Source organism: Peromyscus maniculatus, chromosome 18 (genome assembly GCF_049852395.1).
Source record: "Peromyscus maniculatus bairdii isolate BWxNUB_F1_BW_parent chromosome 18, HU_Pman_BW_mat_3.1, whole genome shotgun sequence".
NCBI classification, from domain to species: domain Eukaryota; kingdom Metazoa; phylum Chordata; class Mammalia; order Rodentia; family Cricetidae; genus Peromyscus; species Peromyscus maniculatus.
In genome coordinates this window covers 24,452,938-24,476,706 of record NC_134869.1, presented here as the reverse complement: position 1 = coordinate 24,476,706, position 23,769 = coordinate 24,452,938, and the positions used below count along the sequence as shown (strand labels likewise).

The window sequence follows — 23,769 nt, the reverse complement described above, 5'->3', positions numbered from 1 at the left end:
CACCGTGACCACGGCAACTCATAATGTGAAACATTTCACTAGGGCTGGCTTACAGTTCAGAGGTTTAGTCCACTGTCATCATGGTGGGAAGCGCGGTAACACACAGGCAGATATGGTCCTGAAAAGGTAGCTGAGAATTCTACATCCAAATTGGCAGGCAGCAGGAAGACACTACCTCACTGGGCACGGCTTGAGCATCCGAGACCTTAACGCCCAACCCCAGTGACACACTTCCTCCAACAAAGACACACCTACTCCAACTAAGCCACACCCCTATTAGCGCCACGCCCTATGGGCCAATTATTCCAGCGCAGGAGTCTATGGGGGCTATTCCTATTCAAACCACGATGGCATCCTACACAGGGATATTATCTTCTGCAAAATTGCTCCTCAATTTGGGCCACTATACTCAGAGTGGTGTGAGCAGGGTAAGGTATTGTTTTCTTGTGGCAAAAGTTTGAAGCAAACAGAGATCTGAGGTTAAAATACTGTAGGTCAAATGGACATCTCTCACACATTTATAATACAATTTTTGATTTTCCTCTTCTATGTTCTATCTTCGACATCTACATCACGAAGGTAAAAAGGGAGAGTAACAGGTGGAATGTCTATTGTGTGCTGTTTCTATTGATGTATCATCTGTACTGTCGGGAAGTTTGATCTGGCATGGCATGATCTTTGGTGGGTGAAAAGAACCTCAGTGTGTGCCCTTCTCCTGACTGAGAAGGAGTACAACCAGAAGGGGATTACCAGAGGAATTCGCGAATATAATCATATCTATGTAAACATATAAATGTGCCGCGGTTAGCTTTGTAAGTGAGGATAGAACTGGGTATAGTTGCTCACAACTATCATCTTAGCACTCGGAGAACTGAGGCAGAGGGATGGCCACAAATTTGAGAACACCCTGAACAACATGATGATTTCCAAGCCAGGCTAGGCTATCGAATGAAAAGTTGTCTCAGGAAAAAAAAAAAAATCCATAAAAGTTAAATGGAAAAAAATAGACACTTTAGGGCTGGAGAGATGGCTCAGAGGTCAAGAGCACTGACTACTCTTCCAGAGGACCCTGGTTCAATTCCCAGCACCCACATGGCAGTTCACAAGTGTCTGTAACTCCAGTTACATGACAAGACACCAATGTACATGAAATAAAAATAAATAAATTTTAAAAATATAGAAAATTTGATATGAAACTCATAAATTTAAATATCCCTTTCTCAGCAGTTAATAGACAGACTAGCAAAATGTAGTTTTATATATATAGTCTGTCCCTGCCAAGGCTCAAGGATCATCATGGAAGAGATGTTTAAAAACTGTGAAGACTTGCAGGGCGGTAGTAGCGCACACCTTTAATCCCAGCACTCGGGAGGCAGAGCCAGGCAGATCTCTGTGAGTTCGAGGCCAGCCTGGTCTACAAAGTGAGTTCCAGGAAAGGCGCAAAGCTACACAGAGAAACCCTGTCTCAAAAAGCCAAAAAAAAAACAAAAAACTGCGAAGACCAAAGGCAGGGACCCAGTTGCTGTGAAAGTTCTTTCCAGACAAAGCAGAGTTGTTGATCACAGGAATTCACAGTGGCATTCCTCAGACCTTCCTCAAAGCAAGCCAGCCAAAGATCCAGCACGGATGGCTGAAGGCTCACAAAGCACTAACTGAGGATTCGTTGACAATTGATGACTTCCGGGGAGGGTGTCTTAGTCCAGGTTTCTATTGCTGTGAAGAGACACCAAGACCACGGCAACTCTTACGAAGGAAAAACATTTAATTGGGCTGGCTTACATTTTTCAGAGGTTTAGTCCATAATCATCATGGTGCAGCAGGGTGGCGTGCAGACAGACGTGGTGCTGGAGAAGTAGCTGAGTGAACTACATCTTGACTTGCAGGCAACAGGAAGTGGTCTGAGACAATGGGCGGTATCTTGAGCATATATGAGACCTCAAAGCCTGACTCCACAGTGACTCATTTCTTCCAACAAGGCCACACCTCCTAATGGTGCCACTCCCCTTGTGGGCCACTTTCTTTCAAACCACCACAGAGACTCAGTTTTCTTCAGAGGTAGCCCTCTGATAGGTCACCCAATTTCCAGTGGATGGTCTTATACCAGTGTACATGAGGGTACTAAGTGGACTGGGTGGGTTTAAAAGCATACATAAAGTTAGGAGGCGAAAGGAATGGTAGAGGGAGTATGGGAGGAATTGGAGGGAATGGAGTACGGAATGGATTTGATCAAACACATATTTGTGAATGAAATTCTCAAACAATAAATAGATGATGTAAATTTGAACAACCACCAGGAGCTCACTGATATTTACTTATAGACCATTGTACCCATCTATTACAGAACATTTATTTTTTTTCCAAAGCCCAAGATCTGACCATCAAATTATGGCTAAGCCATAAAACAATTCTATTTTAAAGGGTTGAAATTACAGTTTTTAAACGGTTGGAATTACAGAGTTTATTCATGAGCCATTATAAAGGCAAATTGGAAATCAATAATAAAATGTATAAGACTTACTTGCAAATATTGGAACTATTGCACAGGACCAAGAAAAAAATACAAAGAAAATTATAAGATAAACTAGGTTGAATAATAGTCCCAGTAGAGGCTGGAGAGATGGCTCAGTGGTTAAAAGCGTTGGCTGCTCTTCCAGAGGACCCAAGTTCATTTCCCAGCACCCACATGGCAGCTTATGACTGTAAGTCCAGTTTGAAGGGATCTGACACCCTCACACCAATGCACATAAAATAAAGTTTTTGTTTTTTTAAGTAGTGCCAGAAGAGTCTCTGTTTTAGTTTGGGTTTCTATTGCTGCAATAAAATGCCATGACCAAACGCAATTTGGGAAGAAAAGGGTTTATTTCGTTTCTACTTCCCCAACACGGTCCATCACTGAAGGAAGTCAGGACAGCAACTTGAGACTGTAATCAAAGCAGAAGCCTTGAAGGAATGATGTCTATTGCCTTGCTCAGCCTGCTTTCTTACATACCCCAGGACCACCTGCTCAGGGCTGGAACCACCCACCATGGCCTGGGGTCTCCCACATCAATCATCAGTCAAGAAAATGCCCCACAGACACGCTTATGGATCAACCTTATGGAGGCATTTTTTTTTTTTTTTTTTTTAGATCATGATTCCTTCTTCCCAAGTGACCCCACATTGTATCAAGTTGAAAGAAAAACTAGCCAGCACGGAGTCTATCGTACTTTGCAGGACAGCAGCTAACAAGGGGGACAGGGAAACCTAGAGCTTCCAATGCCAAACACAGAAAAAAGGAAATTTGAAAATTAGGGACCCCAAGGTTCCTACATCTGAAATTAAAACAAACAAAACCTGAGGTAATAGAAAGAAAGAAAAGAAGGAAGGAAGGAAGGAAGGAAGGAAGGAAGGAAGGAAGGAAGGAAGGAAGGAAGGAAGGAAGGAGAGAGAGAGAAATGCTTTAAAGAAGAGCAGAGATCAAGGGAACAGGAGACAGACAGACTAAATTGAATATTAACATGATAGAAGGGTAGGGAAAAGGCACTTGAGCTCTCTTTTCTCCAAATGTCCTGCAATTCTAAGTGCCTCAGATTCCCAAAGACTTTCTCCAGGTCCCCGGGTGCCGCCTCCTACGTATTCACTCATTTGCATGTTTCTCCCAGGCCAAGGCTTACCCAAGACTTACCTCTATCCCCAGAGCATGAGCGTCCCATCCATCACCTACTTACTGACTTAGAGAGGGTGGGGGTCAGCGTCCGGCTTTTTTAAGGCGGGTACGTAGTTGCCTGCTGATGACTTAAGATGCTGGACCCAGAGCTGTGCGTGTGCCAGAGTGAGAGCAGGCTAACAAGGTCCTTTTTCAAAACTTTACAATAGGGTGTGTGCCAGGTACACAGCATTGCCTTACATATGCGATTCATTAATACTCACTATGCCCTTATTTGCCTCTGCATTCTACAAATACCTACTAAGCAACGGCTGTGCACCAGGCACTGTTAATTACAGTATTTATAATGTATCTGTTATCATAGTCTATTTTACCCTTAAAAATACTGAGGTCATAGTACCAGCTGAATACAGATTTTCAACCCATCCCAGAGATCAGGGTTTTTTTTGTTGTTGTTGTTTATTTGTTGTGTTGGCTGAGTTTGTTCCTTCCGAGACAAGATCTCACTATATAACCCTGGCTCGCCTGGAACTCGCTTTGTAGACCAGGCTGGCCTCGAACTCACAGAGTTCTGCCTGCCTCAGCCTCCAGAGTGCTAAGGTCATGGGTATACCACTTGATTATTTCTTTAAATCAGGGAGTAGGTTCCAAAAACTTAAAAAGAAAACCCTTTCTCTTTAAGTCTCACTACTTCCCATCTCCTCCCTCCCTCGGGGTTTACTAACCTCTATCAAATTACTAACCTAACCCTAGGTACAGTTGGAAAAACCTGAGCGAGGGCTCCTGACCTTTGGATGACCTCAGTTCCACCTCCTTTGGTTAGGGCATCCCTAGGCCTCAAATCTCCACAGCAGTGGGATTTAGTTTTCCTTTTGCTCCGGAGCTCATTAGAGCCAGCCTTTCTCATTTAACATCCCACCCACGTGTTTCTCTAGCCTGTTGGTAGAAAGCCGGCCTCCCTTCCTGCCCGTCAGTCTCTTGATGGTGACTGACTGGTGGCCAGCTTTTCTTGGGTTTTGTTCCGTTCACTTTTATGTGTTTGTGGGTTTTCCTTTCATTCACGGCCGGGATAAAAAGCCAGACTGCTTTCTCTCTTTAACTTAGACATCATGAGGAATCCCTACAGCTTTGCGTCCCATTAAGAGCTTTGTTTCTGGCCTGATTAGAGGTCTCGCCACACCAGACAACCCCCTTTTCACCTGGCCTGGCCTTAGACTGAAGGAAGCTACTTGAAAAGTCAGAATCAATACAAAAATCGTCAGCATCACTGACATCATCAGATGAAATGTTTCCAAGGGGGGGGAAAATTAAGAAAGGAAAAAAGAAACAAAAAGGAATGTCTGAGCCAGCTGGGTCAAGCACCCACCTTCCCCATGGGCCCTTGGGAGAGCCAAGAGCAAAGTCCCTGGGAGGAATGACCTGCAATAAAAACTCCCAATTCTGCAATAAACCACCCAACAGTGAAAAATGCAAAATTTCAGGCCAAGGAGATGGCTCTGTAGGTAAGGCCCTTGCCCTGAAGGATTGGGAACAGAAAGGAAGCGAAGCATGGCTACGGAAGAATTCTCTAGATTTAATAAACCAAAGGGAATGTACTTAACAAATTTTGTGTGACGCTTTCAAAATCCTCTAAGTCTATCAACGGTCTCCAAATTAAACACGTCCCCCCCCATGGACGGGTGGAGGGGGTCGGGCGATGTTGGCGCCTATTTCTACGGGTGCGTGATCTGCTCAGAAGTGTCGCAACCTTCTGTCTGTGGGGTAGTTCCTGGATGCCTTTCCCGTGATGGGGAAAGAGAGCTGGGCTTCATTTCTTCCCTGCCTCAGAGAACACGCCATGTGGACCTGCACGTTGACGGCTGTCAAGCAGGAAGCGTTTAGTAAACAGAACTTGTCCTCCATTGATTCTGGGTTTACTTTAAGAAGACACTTATCTCTTGTAAAAAGGACTGTTTCCCTTAGCCAGTCACCTCTTCAAAAAGGCCTGCAAGAGACACTCCCTGAGGACGTGCAGAAGCCTGGGTCAGCAACTCATGCTTAGAAACAAACAACAATTATCTACATCTGTATATCATCCCCTTCTTTCTAGAGCAGTGGTCCTCAGCCTTCCTAGGGCTGTGACCCTTTAACACAGTTCCTCATGTTGTGGTGACCCCCAACCATATAACTATTTTCATTGCTACTTAATAACTGCAATTTTACTACTGTTATGAATCAAATTATAAATATCTGATATACAGGCTATCTGATATGCAAGCCACAGGTTGAGAACCAACGTTCTAGAGCAACTCAAGACCCTGCGAAGGTATGCACAAATGAGCAAGGCCATGGGTAACACACACACACACACACACACACACACACACACACACACACAGAGAGAGAGAGAGACTACAATGGCTTGTCTAGTTCATGCTTTAAAACATGACTATTATTTCTTCAGTTAAACAACCAAAATACACACAAAATACACAGTGTTAACAGGCAGACCTCTAAAAGCCATATTGTTCAACATTATCATTTTCTAAGTAACGAAGGTGAAACTTGCTATAAATTCATGCCAAAGAATCTATATTCACCCAAGGGCTGAGGATGTGGTCAGTAGGTAGAGTACTTGCCTACAGCAAAAGCCCTGGGTTGAGTCCTCAGCACTGCATAAAGTGAGCATGGCGTCCACATCTGCGATCTCAGCATTTGTGATGTGGATGCAGGAGGATCAGAAGTTCAAGGTCATCTTCATCTACATAGGAAGACCGGCCTGTCACAAAAAAAGAGAAGCAGGGAGGGAGAAGGAGGAAGAAAAAAGGAGTGGGGGAGGGAAGGAGAAACTATTTATAGTCCTCAGAAATTCGAGGCAGGTTAGAATTTCTCCTTAAAGTAGAAAAATTAAACAAGCTGGGAGGTTAGATATATCTGGGTTTAAACCTCAACTCCAACCTTGACCACTTTGGTGATTCTAGGTGAATTAATCTCTCTCAGCCTCCAATGTGCTACTTGTAAAATGGAGACACCATGGGAAGTGATCTGGAATATTCCACTGGGATTGACCAGTTTCTCTTTGTTTCTGGAATGCCCTGGCCGACTTGAGTATAGAGCGTCCCGGAAGTCTTCAAGTGCTGTACAGCCCTCGCCAGGAGTGTCGCCGGCAGGAAAAATAGTTTCTGATCACCAAGAATAGAAGGAAGAGACATTGTCACAGACTATCACTTCTCCCATCTCTTTCTAAGGGCGGATTTATCGCTACTAGAAGTCATTTGTTTTTCCCAAACTGGCGTTCCTCTACCCCACCCATCTTAGCTGCCAGCTCCCAAATTCTATGCTCTCCCTCAAGTCACGTTCGTACATGAACACAACACACAGAAGTGAAGAAAATCTATCTTTAATTCCAGCACTCAGGAGGCAGAGACAGGAGGATCTCTGTGAGTTCAGGTCTAGCCTGGTCAACATAGTGACTTCCAAGGCAGCCAGGACTGCATAATGAGATCCTGTCTTTTAGAGGGAAAAATAAAAAATCTTTTGACAATGTGTCTTTTCTCAGTTGAATTTGTAACTCGCCCCCTAACTGGAACTAAAAGAGCATAAGGCTTTCCTTGGATGTAGAGATAACACGATATCTATTACTCACCAAGGCAATGCTCTAAGTACCCAGAGCATAGAAATCTATATAATTCCATGTCCTCCATAGCTCTCTCCATATATATTGTAATAAGGAAACTTGGCACAAGGAAGGTTAGCCAGCTTGTTTGAAGTCAGGCCACTAGTGACAGAGCTAGGATTTGAACCTGGTAGTGTAGCTCCGGAGTCCTTGCACTTAACACTAGAGTAGAGGAATCTGAGAGTCAGGAGAAGCACCAAGGCCTAGACAAGCTGGTCAGCTGTGGGACAGCATCTGGCTTGGCCACAAAGGAAGAATTCAATCAATGGCGATTCTATGTTTATTATTGGAAAATCATCTGCCGGTGGCTGTTGGTGATATTTTTTCATCTCTTATGTAGGGCTTAACAAGAAGTAAGAAATCCGCCGGGCGGTGGTGGCGCACGCCTTTAATCCCAGCACTCGGGAGGCAGAGCCAGGCGGATCTCTGTGAGTTCGAGGCCAGCCTGGGCTACCAAGTGAGCTCCAGGAAAGGCGCAAAGCTACACAGAGAAACCCTGTCTCGAAAAACCAAAAAAAAAAAAAAAAAAAAAAAAAAAAAAAAAAAAAAAAAAGAAGTAAGAAATCCAACTGCTGAATAGTGAAACCAATTAGTGTTTTAATGTACTGGAGATTAAGAGTAGGTGTAAATGATACTGGGTTTCCATCAAAAAAAAGACAGAGACAAGAGAATCAGTGGACAAAAAAAAAAAAAAAAAAAAAAAAAGTGTGGGAATGACCCAGTACCACTCAGGGAACATCCCAGTGAGGAAAAGGCTGTTTTATTTCTTGACCTTAATACAACCAGGATGATATATGCCACAAACCCTTGTGGCTCAGATTCCACATGTATTAGCATCCTTCCAGGTACACCCCACTCCCCACAAATCCTCATCCTGGAAACACGAGCAATAGTCCCTTCTCTGTAGCTGGGGGCAAAGCAACAGTTGAAATCCCGGGCTTTGCAGCAGACCCACAGCTTCAGAAAAGTTTCTGGGGTGGGATATGTGGCGGGGAGTGGGGGGGGTGAGTTTTGGCAAGTGATTTCATTTGAAGTTGCTGGATTTCTGCTTCCTTGTCATAAAGATGAAGAGGTAACATTGATATAAAACCTTCCTCAGAGCTAGAAAGATATCTCATGGGTAGGAGTTCATACTGACCAGACCCACGTCAGCTGGTTCACAGTCACCTGTCACGGAGGGAGATCTGACACATTAGTGTCAACTTTTAAGGCCCTGAGCTCACACAGCACATTTCACCCACGACATACACAGACACGTAAATAAAATAAAATAAAAAATAATCTTAAAACAAACAAACAAACAAAAAAAAAAAACAGTCCTTAGCTGGGTGGTAGCAGCACAACCTTTAATCACAGAGGCAGGCGGATCTCTGGGTTCGAGACCAGCCTGGTCTACAGAGTGAATTCCAGGACATAGAGAAATCCTGAAATCTCGAAAAACCAAAAGAAAGAAAAGAAAAGAAGAGAAGAGAAAAGACAAAAACTACCTCAGAGAAGAGTTGAGCCAGCTTAGTAGTAATGGCACAACGTGTATTCTTCAGTAAGCTGAGACATTGAATGTAGCACACGGCAGAGTACTTGCCTGACTCACACAGCACCACAGTGAGGTCCCAAATCACAAATGCCGTGGTGCTGGGGAGGGACTTTGTGATTTATCATCTTTTCCCACGATTTTGCATTTCTCCACACAGTAGACAGAGAGATCTCACGCTCCTCTGAATTTCCACACTATTTTTTTCTGGATCTCTTTTTGCAGTGAGGGATAGCATGATTCTCAATGGGGTAGCCAAAACACTGAACTTCCCTACATGAATTTTCTCAGTTAATACTGTAACGATGCTGTAAGGTCAATAGTACTATTATCTCCATTCTTTTTTTTTTTCTTCCCCAAGACAGGGTTTCTCTGTGTACCCGTGGCTGTCCTGGAACACACTCTGTAGACTAGGCTGGCCACAAACTCAGAGATCTACCTGCCTCTGCCTCCTACGTGCTGGGAATAAAGGTGTGCGTGGCCACCCCCACCTGGGCTCCCCATTCTTTTAAACCTGTAAGAACAGGAAAACTTAATGAGGCTAATAAAGGTTACCCAGGTATGTAAGGATGCAAGCAATATTTGAATCTGCAAGAATCCAAACCCAGAGCCTGGGCTCTTAACTGTAGTACCACTCATTACTTTACATCTATCAATTATTTATATTTACTATCTTTCTATCAAGGCTAAAGGTCAATATTTATATAAACCTAGCTTTCTGTGTTTTCCAGAACCTTCCCTAAGTACAATGGGTTGTCTACCTGTCACTGAGTTAGTGAGAAGTCTATACTGCAATCACATTCCCCAGAGTCCCATCAATCATCATCTCTTTGCACCATTCTAAGTGACTGACATCAGCTGTCTCGTTGACTTTCAAGACTTCAATTACTGTTTTCATCCCCACTGTTTAGGTGAGAAAACCAAAGGGAAGGGAGTCTGAGTCCAAGGTCACATGGCACACGGGTGAAAATCTGTTCCACAGCCATGACCCCATAAGCCCCCGCTGGGCTACAGAGCAAAATACTATCTAAAACAACTGTATTTCACTACTAGAATGGATAGAGACCAGCAACGATTCTGATGTTTCCTTACTGAAAGGGCTTAGAAGTAACAATCTCATTGGACCTAGAAGAAAAAGGTGAGTTTTTAAGTGATCACAAAGCTGTATTTTCATAGGAAGTGCACAAATTTTTAAATCAAGTCCTGGGGCCATTGCAGGTTGCAGGTGGACTTTGTGAAGGAAAATGAAAAGGATAATAACCATGCCTTGTCTGAGGATATATGAAACTTGTGAGCTGGGTATTTATGAACCAGTCTTGCTCACCATTTTCCCACAGTGACTGAAATGCCAACAAAGTGAAACTTCAAATCATCCAGAGTTTCAGGCCATGGAAGCATCAATCTGATGAGAATCAATGGTGAAGTAGGCCTCACAGAGCCTGTGTGAGGGTGTTGACAGTCACCCACCGTGGCGTCAGCTGCACAATAATGGTCTGTGTAGAAAGGGACCCACCTCATTCTCCAGAGACCAAGGCTTCCGGGTGGAGACGTGATTCAGGAAAAGGAAGATGGCATCATTCAGGCCGTTCCCTGAAGAGGTCCGTCCAATGTATTGTGGCAATCACAAAGGCAGGCATCATTAGGAAGGATGTAGAAAACAAAATAGAAAAGCACAGACTTGGAGCACTCATACACACACACACACACACACACACACACACACACACACACACACACAGACACTAGCATTCATCCCCTCTAGAAATATCACGTAGGGTTCTAGCCACCAAATGTCATAATGAAACTGGAGGTTGTCCAGAGAAGGTCTCGTAAAATGATTAGGGATTGAAAAGGAAGCAAGGAGACTTCCACACACGCGAGCCTAGAAAGACAAAAAACGTGAGAACTGGCAGCCCAGAGTCACGAAGTCTTCAAGTACCATCCACACAAACTGAGACACCAGATCAGTAAGACAGACCCAGTAAAACCAAAACCAGGGGCTTGTAAAACAATCCACGTTTTCATGTCCCATTCTAAAGGGCAAGAAATGAATTATGAGAAAGTCCAACTCTGAAACTGTCCATAGCTGCATGCTGTACTGTGTGAGGTCATAGCTAAGTTATGTGTGCTTAGCTTCTGGAGGCCCATGTCATAGTTAGCAAGTTCCCTTTCATAAGGTTCTTTAAACACACGTGTCTGGTACATGGCTTATTGGGGTAATTCCCAAACTTCACACACACACACACACACACACACACACACCAAACAAACAAAAAAAAACACGCAGGGACCTTTTATAAGAAACAGGCTCTGAATTTTGTTTCCGTTGATTATTGACTCTTTAGTTCTGGGGCCTGGCAACCCTAAGAGAAAAAAATAATAATTGAGCTTGTGATATGAATAGGTGAACTTTACTCATGTCCCATTCTGAAATCTACCCCTGAAACCAGAAGTGAGACTTTTTACAAATTAATTAATTTTTATGTTATGTGCATTGGTGTTTTGCCATGGGTGTTGGGTCCCCTGGAACTGGAATTACAGAGAGTTATGAGCTGCCATGTGGGTGCTGGGAATTGAACTCAGATCCTACTGGAAGAGCAGTCAAGTGCTCTTAACCACTGAGCTATCTCTCCAGCCCCAAAGTGAGATTCTTTTAGGCCTAGACTAGGTCATGCACCCTTCCTAAGGTAGGAATGAGGTTTACCCTGGGGAGGGGGGAGTTATTGAATAAGTTAGATAATCACCCTCAGTCATGATGCTTTCTCCATCAAAATTAACATTCCTTTATTAATATAAAGCAAACAAACAACAACAAAAACCTGTGTTTAAGCTGTTTTGATGGCATACACCTATAACCCCAGCATTCAGAGATTGTCTTACTTGGCTGGCAGGATAGCTTAGTGGGTAAAGACACTTGCCTCCTATAGTTATCTTTTTTACTCTTTGGGGGGCCCATCACCCAGTTCCCAAATAAAAACACATGAAGGCTTATTCTTCTTTCTTATAAATGTCCAGCCTTAGCTTGGCTTGTTTCTAGTCAGCTTTTGTTGTTGTTGTTGTTGTTTTCAGACAGGGTTTCTCTGTATAACAGCCCTGGCTATCCTGGAACTCGTTCTGTAGACCAGGCTGGCCTGGAACTCAAAGAGATCTATCTGCCTGCTTCTCCCTCCCAAGTGCTGGGATTAAAGGTGTGTGTCACCACTGCCTGGCTAGCCAGCTTTACATAACTTGTCCCATGTACCTTTTGCCTCTGGGCTTTTACCTTTCTCTATTTCTGTATATCCTTTCTTTCCTCCTTATTCCGTTTCTGACTGTGTAGCTGGGTGGCTGGCCCCTTCTTTTCTTGCTCCTTGATTTTGCTCCTCCCGGATTTCTCCTCCTATTTATTCTCTCTGCCTGCCAGCCCCACCTATCCTTTCTCCTGCCTTGCTATTGGCTGTTCCGCTCTTTATTAGACCAATTGGGTGTTTTAGACAGGCACAGTAACACAGCTTCACGGAGTTAAACAAACACAACACATCTTTGCATCAGTAAACAAATGTTCCACAGCACAAACAAATGGAACACATCTTAAAATAATATTCTACAACAGCCTCCAAGCTTATAGACCTAAGTTCAACCCTCAGGACCCACATGGTAAGAGAGAATCAACTCCTGCCAGTTGACCTCTGACCTATACACACACACACACACACACACACTCACATACACACGTACACATTCACATACACACTAGCCATGACACGAGAGACACACACACACATATATATACATTTATGCACCTAAAAACCTGAAATACTTCTTCAATTTTGAGAAGGAATCTCAAAGATATTTGAATGGCATTCCTACTCCACTGTTAACTCTAGAAAACAGGGGGAAGTAAAATTACAAGAACTATGGCAGTAGCTGCTGAACATCATGTCATCCGCGTAGGACAATGAGATAAATACAGCTAAACGATTTCGATTTCACTCAGGGGAAGCTCACGATTACTTCTCACAGCCCTGCATTCAAGCCTTTTCCATGTAAGACGTGAAACAGGTTGTGTTTACCAAGAATGACAGCTACCCAACCCCACTGTGCCTGTTCTCCCACAAACTTGGTCCTCCTCCATCCAAAGGTAGGTTCCAATGTCCTCTTCTGAACTTGTGTTCAGAAGTGACTCCTGAGGCGGTAAACGTTCCCGCGGCTTCCACCTTGTGCTCTCACTGGGATTTTATCCATGGAACCTAGCCACCCTACTGTGAGGAAATCTAGGTCATGTGGAAAAGAACCAAAGTTGCAGGCTTCAGCCCCTGACCAGCTTCCAGCATCAACTGCCAGATGACTGAGTGAGATGTCTTAGAATTGGGTTCTCTGGGACTGAAGGTGAGCTTCAGAGAATTTCAGTGAACATCCAGAGAACCAACCTGACAAGAGCGAAGACCACCCTTCCTTCCTGAGCACCACCCAAGTGCAGACTTATAAACAAAATAAATTATCATTGGGGTGTTTTGTCATGTACCAATAACTAACAGAAACATAAGGGTCATTCTTGCTATAATTATCGGGGGGGGGGGGACGACTGTCTATTTTCAAAGATCTCTTTCCATACCTTCTTCTTTCCTTCTTTTTTTCTTCCTTTAGTGTATATAGTAGTAATTAAATGGAAACTACTAAAAAGTCATCAATATGGAGCTGGTGAAAGAGCTTTGTCAGTAAAGCTCTTGTCTTACAAGCAGGAGACGCTGAGCTTGATCCCCAGAATTCACAAACCAGGTGTGGTGGTGTGATTAGCCCAATGCTGGAGAGGCAGAGATGGGAGGATTCCAGGTAATTGCTAGCCAGTCACCCTAGCCAAATTCACAAGCTCCAGGCCATTGAGAGACCTTGTCTAAGAAAGAAAGAAAGAAAGAAAGAAAGAAAGAAAGAAAGAAAGAAAGAAAGAAAGAAAGAAAGAAAGAAAGAAAGAAAGAAAGAAAGAAAGAGGGAGGGAGGAAGGGAGAGAAGAGGAAGGGAGGAAGGAAGGAAGGAAGGAAGAGGAAGGAAGGAAGGAAGGAAGGAAGGAAGGAAGGAAGGAAGGAAGGAAGGAAGAAGGAAAGAAGGAAAGACAGGAAGGAAGGAAGGAAGGTTGGAAGGCAGGAAGGCAGGAAGGAAGGAAGGAAGGAAGGAAGGAAGGGAGGAAGGAAGGAAGGGAGGGAGGAAAGAAAAAAGGAGAAAGGTGGATGGGACCTGAGGAATAACACCCAAGGTTGTTTTCTGTCCTCTGTGAGTAACTACCTGTACATACAAATATCACACACACAAAGTAGTCAGTATGGAATGGATTCGGCATGTTACCTAGGTAGTAGAGTGCTTGCCTAATATGCCAAAGACCCTGGGTTCAAACCCCAGTACAACTAAAAATTTTTAAGAATGTATTTTTTGCCGGGCAGTGCACCCCTTTAATCCCAGCACTAGGGAGGCAGAGGCAGGAAGATCTCTGAGTTCAAGGCCAGCCTGGTCTACAGAGCAAGTTCCAGAACAGCTGAAACTACACAGAGAAACCCTGTCTCAGAACCCCCTCCCCGCCCCCCGAAAAAAAAAGCTGAATATTTCTTAATTTTTAAAAACTATAATAAAATACTAGATTTTTCTCCAAAAGCCAGAAAGGGACAATTCTAACAGAAAAGGAACAGTAGAGTTTGTTGTTGTTGTTAATTTTTTTTTTTTTTTTCTGAGACAGGGTTTCTCTGTGTAGCTTTGCGCCTTTCCTGGATCTCGCTCTGTAGACCAAGCTGGCCTCGACTCACAGAGATCCTCCTGCCTCTGCCTCCCAAGTGCTGGGATTAGAGGCGTGCGCCACCACCGCCCGGCTCTGTTGTTAATTTTCTTGGTGTCTTTCAGGGTGTCATTATCAAAGAAGGTGTCGTGCGTCATTTTCCCCGCGCCTTTGAGAGTTCATCTTCTGAAAACACGGTGATTCAAAGCTTCTCTGTCACAGACCTCCCCTACCTTGTCCAGGTAAGTTGCTGGGTCAAACTGCGGATGCGTAGGCTATTCATCCTTTCCTTTGTCAACATTAACATACAGGCTATAAAATGTTGTTTGCATGGTTGAAACAAAGCAGGACGTACCAGGAATCCGCTTGTCTTCAGAGGGCCCTATGATGTGGGGCAGTCGGAGACCGACACGGTGATTGATACCTGGGAGCTCGGCCTTGCCTTTGGCCTTGGAGGGTTCCAGTCCCAGTCTTCGGGCGCCCTTTATTTTCACCTTGTTTCATCACACCAACGCACATCCAGGGCTGAATAAATATTTGTGAATGGTTTGAACTTTGTTCTGTGCCCTTCGATTCTCTTTGGACTTGGAAGGACATTTTAAAAGATTCATCTCCCCAAACGGGACCCACTGAAGAGCCAGTTGCCAAGTGAGCGCCGAGGACGCAGGGATTGGATACGAATGTTTGAAAGTCTTGAAGGATATTTGAGAAACTGCCTGGGAGGAACTGCATATAAATTTACCACCAAAGTAATCCTTGTGAAGCGGTTTACGGTCTGTGGACTGGTTTTCTAAGGGCTTTTCAAGGATTTTTGTCCTCCAGCCAGCCACCATGGGACCTTTCTGTACTCTGCTCCACTCTATCTCCCATTCTTGTTAATCCTCTGCCTCTTGTTCTGCAGACCTCCACGCTTTCTCTTGCCCTTCCCTCACCCTGACTCCCTCTCACAAATTTCGAGGAGGGGAGCTGCATTCAGAAATCCAGAAATCCCCCACCCCACCCCACCCCCGACCCTCACCCCCAGCAGAGGAGTGTGAGCAAGGGTCAGGGCCAGGTCGGCAGAGCTAGCTAGCAAGAGATCCTTAGGAACACAGGTTTTGTAATTTATGTGCTAATCGGGCCCCGGGGTTGGGCAACTTCTCTCTGGAGAGGAAGGGAAGAAGCTTCCAGATGAACTGACATTTCTCCGGCAGCACACGGCAGCTTGGCCTTTCATGCTTTGGCTGTGGGCATCCTGGCCGTGTAACCTCTGATTCCTCCACTTCCTCGGCTGTAAAAATGGAGGCGCCACTTCCTATCCGGCATCACAGGATGTTGTAAGGAGAGGGACAAGCAGTTTAAAGTAGACAGAGCCTCAGAGGTCAGTTCTGAAAGGTAACAATAGTCAGTGGACACACACACAGGAGAGAGACAGAGACAGAGAGAGATATAGAGAGACACAGACACGGACACATACACACACAGAGAGAGAGAGAGAGAGAGAGAGAGAGAGAGAGAGAGAGAGAGAGAGAGAGAGAGAGAGAGAGAGAGATTCCCCAACACAGCACTAGATGCCCCATATGGGTGGATTTAAATGATCCCCAGCTCTCACTTCCTCAGTTTCCCCTTTGGAAGATAACAATAATAAAGCCTACCTCACAGAGCCATTCTGAGGAGTAAATGCGGTATTACTCACCACGTACAGTATGTGGTACCTATCACAGACAGTTTCAACCACCCTTCTCATTTTATCCTTTTGCAAGTCTCACCCACCCGTGATCAGAAGGTTGGAAGTACGAGAAGAGCCTTGAATGATAGATAAGCATTCACTCATTTAACAGACAAGAAAAAACAAACAAGCAAGCAAACAAACAAACAAAAAAACTCAGTGAGGTGGAAAGCCTTGCCCAGGATTACTTCCTTCCTTAGTGAGAGAACAAGAGCTACATCTCAGGCCTTCCAATTTTCAGGTGCATGCAAATCTGCGTTTTCATCCCTCTGAAGACTGCTGGTATTTCTTTATCCCCAGACAAGCCTTCTTCATTCCACTTTTAACCCTAAAGCCTGTCCATCCCACTAACTGCTGCTGCACGCTGCCCTGAGCTTTCTGTAGCACCCACAAAACCTGCAGACGGCCTCCTCTCCTCCAAGAGCCCCCTCCTCCCGCCTCTAGGCCGGGAAGGTAGGACTTTCCCCCAGACTGGAGGATGGCACAGATGGGGACAGAAAGTGAAGGAGCCCGCCGAGCCGCAGCTGCGGGGCGAAGGTTGCCCCTGGTAACGGTGAGGGCTCCATTCAGGAAACCAGCCCGACTCTGAGAAGGAAAATGATAGCCTTCTTGCTCGGCTCCTTGCAAGCACAAAGAAAGCCGACAGGGTAGCAGGAAGAAAGGGGAGGCTACAGGCGGGGTGAGGTGAGGGCCCATGCTGTCAGTGACAGCCTCCCCCCATTCAGAGGAGCAAGGGCAGAAAAGCATGCAGCTCTTTGGATCTTCTGGCCTACGTGAACCGTAAAAATCACCCTTTTAACATGAGCCCTTTTGTGGGAATAGAGGAAGCAGGCACCCCATGCGTTCACCAGCCTTACGAAACAATATGCCAGGAGGAGGGGAGAAACCCCAAACGCTGCAACTTTATGGGGACCCTAAACTCTTCGTGCTCTGTCTCCTTCGCTCAGCCTGGTGACAAAGACCATTTGCTCCCAATTTATTGGACACTTCTTTTTTTTTTTTTTCACAGCTTGAGCTGCTTAGACGCTGCAAGCTCCCTCTCCTGAAATCACTCTCAGACACTTGCTGAATGGGCCAGGCTCAATTATGCTCCCCTCCACAGGTTCAGCTCACACTGTGACCCTGCCTGGCTTCCTGCTATTCATACGTGTTACTTCCCCTTTGTGGTAATGGCCTGTGGCATTTGGCCAGAAAACATTATTAATTTCAGAAGTGGACTGACAAACAAACCCTCAGTGAAATAAGAGGAAGTACCGGGGGGGAGGCCAGCTGTCGGGCTGGAGCCCGGCAGTAGGAACCCAGTGTGTGCAAGTTCGGGGAGGGATGGCGACGTCGTCGGTCCACCAAGGGGAAACGCGCTAAAATTACCCACAGCGCCACCCCCGCCCCCACCCCGCCACGGAAAAAGAATGAAAAAAAAAAAGAGAGAGAGAGGAAAGAAATCAGAGGAAAGGAGGAATGAAAGCGCTCAGCTACTTGAGCTGCAGCTGGACAGGAAACGTTCCTTGCAAATCCCTACTTTGAACGGGGCGTTTAGGGAATGCCAGGAACGGAAACTCTTCAGAACTGGATTAACGGGAGCCAAGCTGCACTGCCATCCGTTTCTGCTTTCTGGGTTCCTGCTGACGGGGACACCCAAAGAGGAGCCTGACTCGGTTATTTTTTTTTTTTCTGCAGTTTGGTTTTTGGACTTAGTCGCTTAAAAGAGAAAAAAAATCACTCCCAGGCAGGTGGGCACAATTGCTTACAGAATGAAAGGCACTTGCCAATGACATGTTAGAATGCCAAAGAGCATGGCAGTCGTCTCCCGTGGTGCTGGTGTCGAAAGCTCAGTTTCCCATTTCAACATGATAGAGCTCAGGTGTGAGATCCCCAAATCTATGTCCTAGCACTTTTGACTCTAACACGCATGCCTTCTACCTTTGGTTTATGTACTTCCGTGCTCAAAAGTCGCCAAAATAAATAAATAAATAAAATTTTAAAATGACAGAATGCCAAGCCTTTGGCTCAGAAGGAAATTTCAAGTCTATAACTGAGATTCAGTGGGGGTTCTGGCCTACATTCTGAAACCACTAAGCACATAAGCAGACTTGAATTGGGAGAGCAAGATTTCATCCTAAGCGACCACTTGCAAGTCCATAAGAAAGCCAAGATGCCATCAGAAAGTCATGTGCACAGAAGAGGGAAGGTGGGGGGGCATTCTAGCTTGTGCTAAGATAACTTCCAGTAGAACCAGACAGCTTGGAAAAAATGATTATCTCTACTTCCTTCCTAGCATGCCAAAGGATCATGGAGTAGAGGATCCTGCAGGGCAGAGGTTACCATGTGGCTCATTATCCTGGCACAGCCTTCTTTTGGCAATTTACAGATAGCCAAACCTTAGAAGGGATGTACTACGGACTTCATTTTTCCAGGGGAGGAAAATGTTAAGCCTGAACTACTCATAACGCATTATCTGTATGTATGATGTATACCCTATTAAGTCTTCTCGATAAGCAAAATTAAATTTCTGTCTGAAAAACAGTAATAACCTTGACTTGGCTATCACTACAAGCTTTATCAGTCCCCACTACTTAAATGTGTTACTTCACACACTAAGGAGACATTTAAAAATAAAAACACATTCAATAGCCAAAATAGTTATTTATTAATAATTTAAGGTTTTACATTCTTATAATAAATTCCAGCTCAAAACTTTACACCACGAACATCATGGAGCAAGTTAATCCTCCCTTCTCCACAGCCTGATGCACCCCACCTAACAAATGGGTACCCATGCTCACACACACACAGACACACACTTCCAGTTTCATATCATTTTTTTTTTAAAGGAAAGAAACCAACCCTAAGTATTGCATTTGAGGTGACACTCCCTGAAGAATTTTGTACAGAGGTAATAATATACTGCTGAGCACAGCTGAAGTTAAAGAAAAAAAAGTGAACCCCCAATTTTGGTGTCTTCCCAAGATACCCCCCTTTGAGACAATGTAAGCCAAATATTTACAAAGGTAAGGCAGAGTCAAAGTACATTAAGGGGGAAAAAAAAATCACAAGGAAGATATATGAAAGATACTTAAGATCGCACCTTAACAAAGTCTTAGTGATAATAATATCTGCGAAAATGTCATCAGAATTGGTACAATAAGGTCAAGCATGCTGCAAATATACCCTTTGGATTAGAAAAGAGCAAAATTTTCCTTATTTTGTTTTAAGAAGTGGCACACTGCTCTTCCTCTCCCTTTGGACTTCTTCTTTTAAACCCATCAAAGATAAAAACAAACACAAGCCAAACAAACACTGGTCAAGTGATTTTAAGATCAAATATTTACAATGATCAATTAAAAGAGTATCAGTTCTGTTTTTGTCTTCCCAAACCGATACCACAACAAATACAGAGCTAAAATCTCTTTGGCTCCACTATATGCAAAGTTGAATCAGTCTTCACTGAAGACAATATACAGTTAGTTCCAGATGCAACAGGAAACAGCCACTGGAGGCCCTAGGGAACACATGCCCCTACCCTACTTCCTGGCCCTACCCTCTTCATCTGGACGGACATCCAGTCCCTGCTTGGGTAGGCTGGGGTACGGGAGCAAACCTATTGCCTTGGATCTAGACAGCATGTCCTGTCCTTCCAGAAAGAATGAATGGAGCAAACCTCTCCCTCTGTAATAACCAATTTTGCACTTGGCAACCTTGTCCACTACAGACAGCTGGTGACATTGCTGACACCCGAGGCCACACACAAAGAAAGCAGCCTGCTCGCTGCTGCCCAAGAGAAACTGCTGAAGGAACAAGGACACTCCCAGCGAGGCCAAGTCGGGCGCCTTTCACGTCGACTGCAGGGAGTCCACCTGGTAGACGTTCTGGTTGGCGGGAGTGGTGAAGTAGAGTTGCTGTGTTGGAACGTGGTTGTCACAGGGGCTGCTGAGCCCCAGTGTCCTTTCAAAGTCAAGCAGCTGGCCCATGAAGTTGAAGTTCGGGGAGATGTTGGATTTCTTCATCTTGACGATGTCATAAGCATCGTTCATGGACAGGTTGAGCTTCTGCATGAGGTAAGCAACAGTCACGGTGACGGAGCGGCTGATGCCTGCCAAGCAATGCACCAAGACACCACAGTTTTTGCCTCGGGCTTCATCTGTGAACACAAAAAAAGAAAGGCAAGATTTTACTAGACCGGAAAAACCACCCTCTGCGAATGCTCAGCCTAAGATCTGAATTAAGAAGGGACATTCAAAACAATCCTGTGTGGCAGCTGAGCCCTGAAGGCAGGAGAAAATGTATAACTGAGATAAACATGTATGCCGAACACAATGACATATTTCAGATAGTTCCTGTAAAGAGAGCTTTTGTATTACGCTTTCTACCAACAATAAAAAAAATCCCTTAATGTGTACATTCTTTGCCTCAGCATGTGAATACCAGAAATCCTGCAATATGGTCCTGAATGTTTCTCATACAGACAAGCAGACTGCAAGGGTCTATTAAATTATTCTCCAACTGTTGTGCAGCTCACAATGGAGGTATTCAGGCATTTTAAAAGAGAGGGAAGTCACAGGGGACAGCCATGAGGAGGAACAGGATGTCTACAAGGCCTGAAAATGAGTTCCTTTGTAATAGGAAATGCACCACAATGCCTGGAGATTCGCTTCTCTTAGGCTCTGAGCCCATAGTTCTTCCTGCTGAGATCAGGTTACCCAGAGTCTCGCTGTGACCAGCACACTGCAGGATCACTCAACTGGGTAACATTTAGTATGCGAACTGCTTTCCAACAACTAACTTGGGTGTCCTAAAATAACTCCTGGGTCTTTTTTAAAATGATAAAGCAATTCTAGGATTGGGGTCTCTAAGTGAGTGCCTCTACTTAGCTCTCTTCACTCTCCTACTCTGACTAGAGACACACACACACACACACAACAAACACGCCGATTGGGAACGGCCTTTTAAAAGTAGAATTAAATGGTTCAAGGAAATGTCCCAAATAGTCCCCATGATCTGCTATGTCAAAGGGCCCTGTGACCCTTTACAAGAAGGTAAACCAGAATTAAGAACACTCTAGGAACAGTAGAGGCCTGCAGGCCAGCAAAACAGCTTGCAGAAAAACAGATTAACATCTTCCACTCTATGAATGACTGTAAATTAGTCTCACCTATGAAAGAAATGGCCTCGGGGAAAAACTGGGACAGGTTCTGGCTCCAGTGATCCGAAATCGGGATCTGCTTGTATTTGAACTCCCCTGCGTTCTCAAAGAGGTTGGGCAAATTGGGGGTGACATTCAAGATGTACTTGATGCCAAACTCCTCCAACACGTCCAAATTGGTCGAGTCCTTGGCACAGCCCAGGTAAAGGAAGGGCAGAATCTCCACCGGGAAGGAAGGCTGGCTGTTGGACAGCGGGCTGCCATCCGAGTCCGTTGCACTATTGGGGTCTCGGTCAAGGTCAGACTCAATGTCCGAGGAAGAGTCGGAGCTGATCCTCAGGCCCCCGAGCCCCAGCACTGGCAAGGGCGGGGAGCTGCTGCTGCACGAGCCGTCTAGATTGGTCTCGCAGTGCAGGGAGAACTCGGCCTGGAACTTACTGAAGCCACCTGCCAGAACAAGAAAAGCAATCTTGTAACCAGAGATGCCGTAGTAATTTTCAGCCTGTGAGAACCACCGCAGCTGGGTGCAGGAAACACTACCGAGGCACCCAATGAACCCCCTGCAGTCCTAAGAGAAACACACTTAAGTATGCGCACCTTTAGGAACACAACCGGCTACTCCCCCCCCCCCGGGGAACTCGTATTCATCTGGATCCGGAAATGCAAAAAACTGACAACTCCTCTTAATATTTTGACCCACGGCCACCTCTCCAGTCTTCCGAATCTTAATTTGAAATCAAACCAAAAGAAAGCGAGAGGAAGGTAGAGGTTGCCTGGTTAGACAGAACCCTTTGGGGAGGTGGGGGGTGGCCAGGGAGGAAAAGCTAACACGCGGACCTAGCTCCCCTAAGCAGAACGCACGCGGCGGTCGCTACCTCGCCGGCTGCTTCCCCAGCCCGCAGCCCTACACCCGCGAGCCTTGCACCCGGGGTGCACAACATACCTTCCAGGTAGAACGCCCGGCAGCCCTCGTCTTTGAGTTTCTTGAGCAGCAGCCCGAGGACCGACTCCCCACCGGTGTTCTCATTCCAGTCGCTGCTGTTCTCGTCGTACAGCACGACGGTGTCGGTGCCGCAGCGCCTGGTGAAGCGGTCCCGGTCCTCGCAGCGCGTGAAGAGCGCGCGCACCGGCAGGTTGCCCTTCTGCAGACGCCGCAGCATGATGCCCGGGATGGCCACGTTGATGGCCGATTCGATGTGCGACGACTCGTACAGCTCCTGCGGTCGGCAGTCCATCAGCAGCAGCCGCTCGTTGCCCAGCTCCAGCTGCTCGTTGAGCCACGCCACCGTCTTGCTGATCGCCATTTCCGACGCGAAGGGCACGGGTCTGAGCGTATCTATCATGGGGGTCGAGCTGCAGGAGAAGGCGGGGTGCCTAGCAGACGCCCCTCGAGGCAGGCATAGGCCGAGCACGCTGCACGAAGCTGCCGCTCTCGGAGCGGGGTTCGATTCTGCCTCGCCTTTCCCAAGCCGGGGCTAGCGGTTAGGGAAGGCGGCACGGAAGCCAAGCCGGTGGTCCCTCTGCACCGGGCTGCAGGGATCACTCTTGGAGTCAGCGAAGCTCTCTGAATGAAGGTACCCAGTTTTGTTCCTCCCCAGTGAATGAAATCCAATTAATTCGGACTCCGTGCCACTGAGAGGGGAGAAAAAGAAAAAAGAAAAAAAAAGTCTAGCGGCTCCTAATCCTTCCCTCTGAGGCTGCACCTCAGCTCCAACCCGGTTGGATTCAAGACTCGGTTTGCTCACAGTCCCTAGGACTAGGCGAGAGCACACCCCCTGTGCGAGGCAGCTCCTCAATGGATACAAACAGCCAGCGTCTCAATGGATACATTCTCTCCGCCAGCCAATGAGCGCGCTGCGGAAGGGGCTGTTGCCGTGGGGACGGGCCGGCTGGAACAGGTTGTGTTGATGAATTGTTAATGAGTTTGTCATTCACAAAAACGGAAAGGAATTTCCGCTCCGGATAAGCCCCAGTGCAAACAAGCTGCAACTGCGGACTCGGCGGGAGGAAGGAGAAAGAAGAGGAGGCGGCGGTGGAGGAGGAGCAGGGCACATAAACCAGGGCACTTCAGTTGTCTCGTGTTTCCTTCTGTTGAGAGTTCACACTCCGCGTCGAACTCTTGCGCACCAGTGGTGCAATTAGCAAGCACAAAAGCCCTTTTTCGCGACTTTTGCGCTCTCAAGCTAGCTTTAATAAAACTTAGTGGGTTCCCCCCTCCCCCCCTTTCTTTTTTATTTCCTTCAAACTCTAGACCCGCCAGAGCCCCCCTCCCCGTCCTCCTTTAGATCGTGTGTGGCATTTGTTTGGCTCTTTAAAAAAGTCTAGTTCTGTTTGTTCTGATGTTCTTTT

General features: G+C 45.8%; 1 protein-coding gene and 1 long non-coding RNA gene across 3 annotated transcripts; both read right to left on the bottom strand.

Annotated features, from left to right (window-relative positions):
• Positions 1-6,122: 6,122 nt before the first annotated feature.
• LOC121823824 (uncharacterized) lies at positions 6,123-15,242 on the bottom strand. 2 transcript variants are annotated; one of them, XR_013045721.1, is made up of 4 exons: positions 14,928-15,242; positions 11,124-11,195; positions 10,346-10,422; positions 6,123-6,404 (listed from the first exon to the last, which is right to left on the bottom strand). It is a non-coding gene; the product is annotated as an uncharacterized LOC121823824 (long non-coding RNA). The 2 variants fall into 2 exon arrangements; XR_013045720.1 differs by lacking the exon at positions 11,124-11,195.
• A 3,661-nt stretch (positions 15,243-18,903) lies between these two features.
• Dusp6 (dual specificity phosphatase 6) lies at positions 18,904-23,291 on the bottom strand. The gene is made up of 3 exons (XM_006979580.4): positions 22,364-23,291; positions 21,430-21,867; positions 18,904-20,418 (listed from the first exon to the last, which is right to left on the bottom strand). Exons 1-3 carry the CDS (start codon positions 22,761-22,763, stop codon positions 20,111-20,113), a joined length of 1,146 nt encoding a protein of 381 aa, XP_006979642.1. The 5' UTR covers positions 22,764-23,291; the 3' UTR covers positions 18,904-20,110.
• Positions 23,292-23,769: the final 478 nt, after the last annotated feature.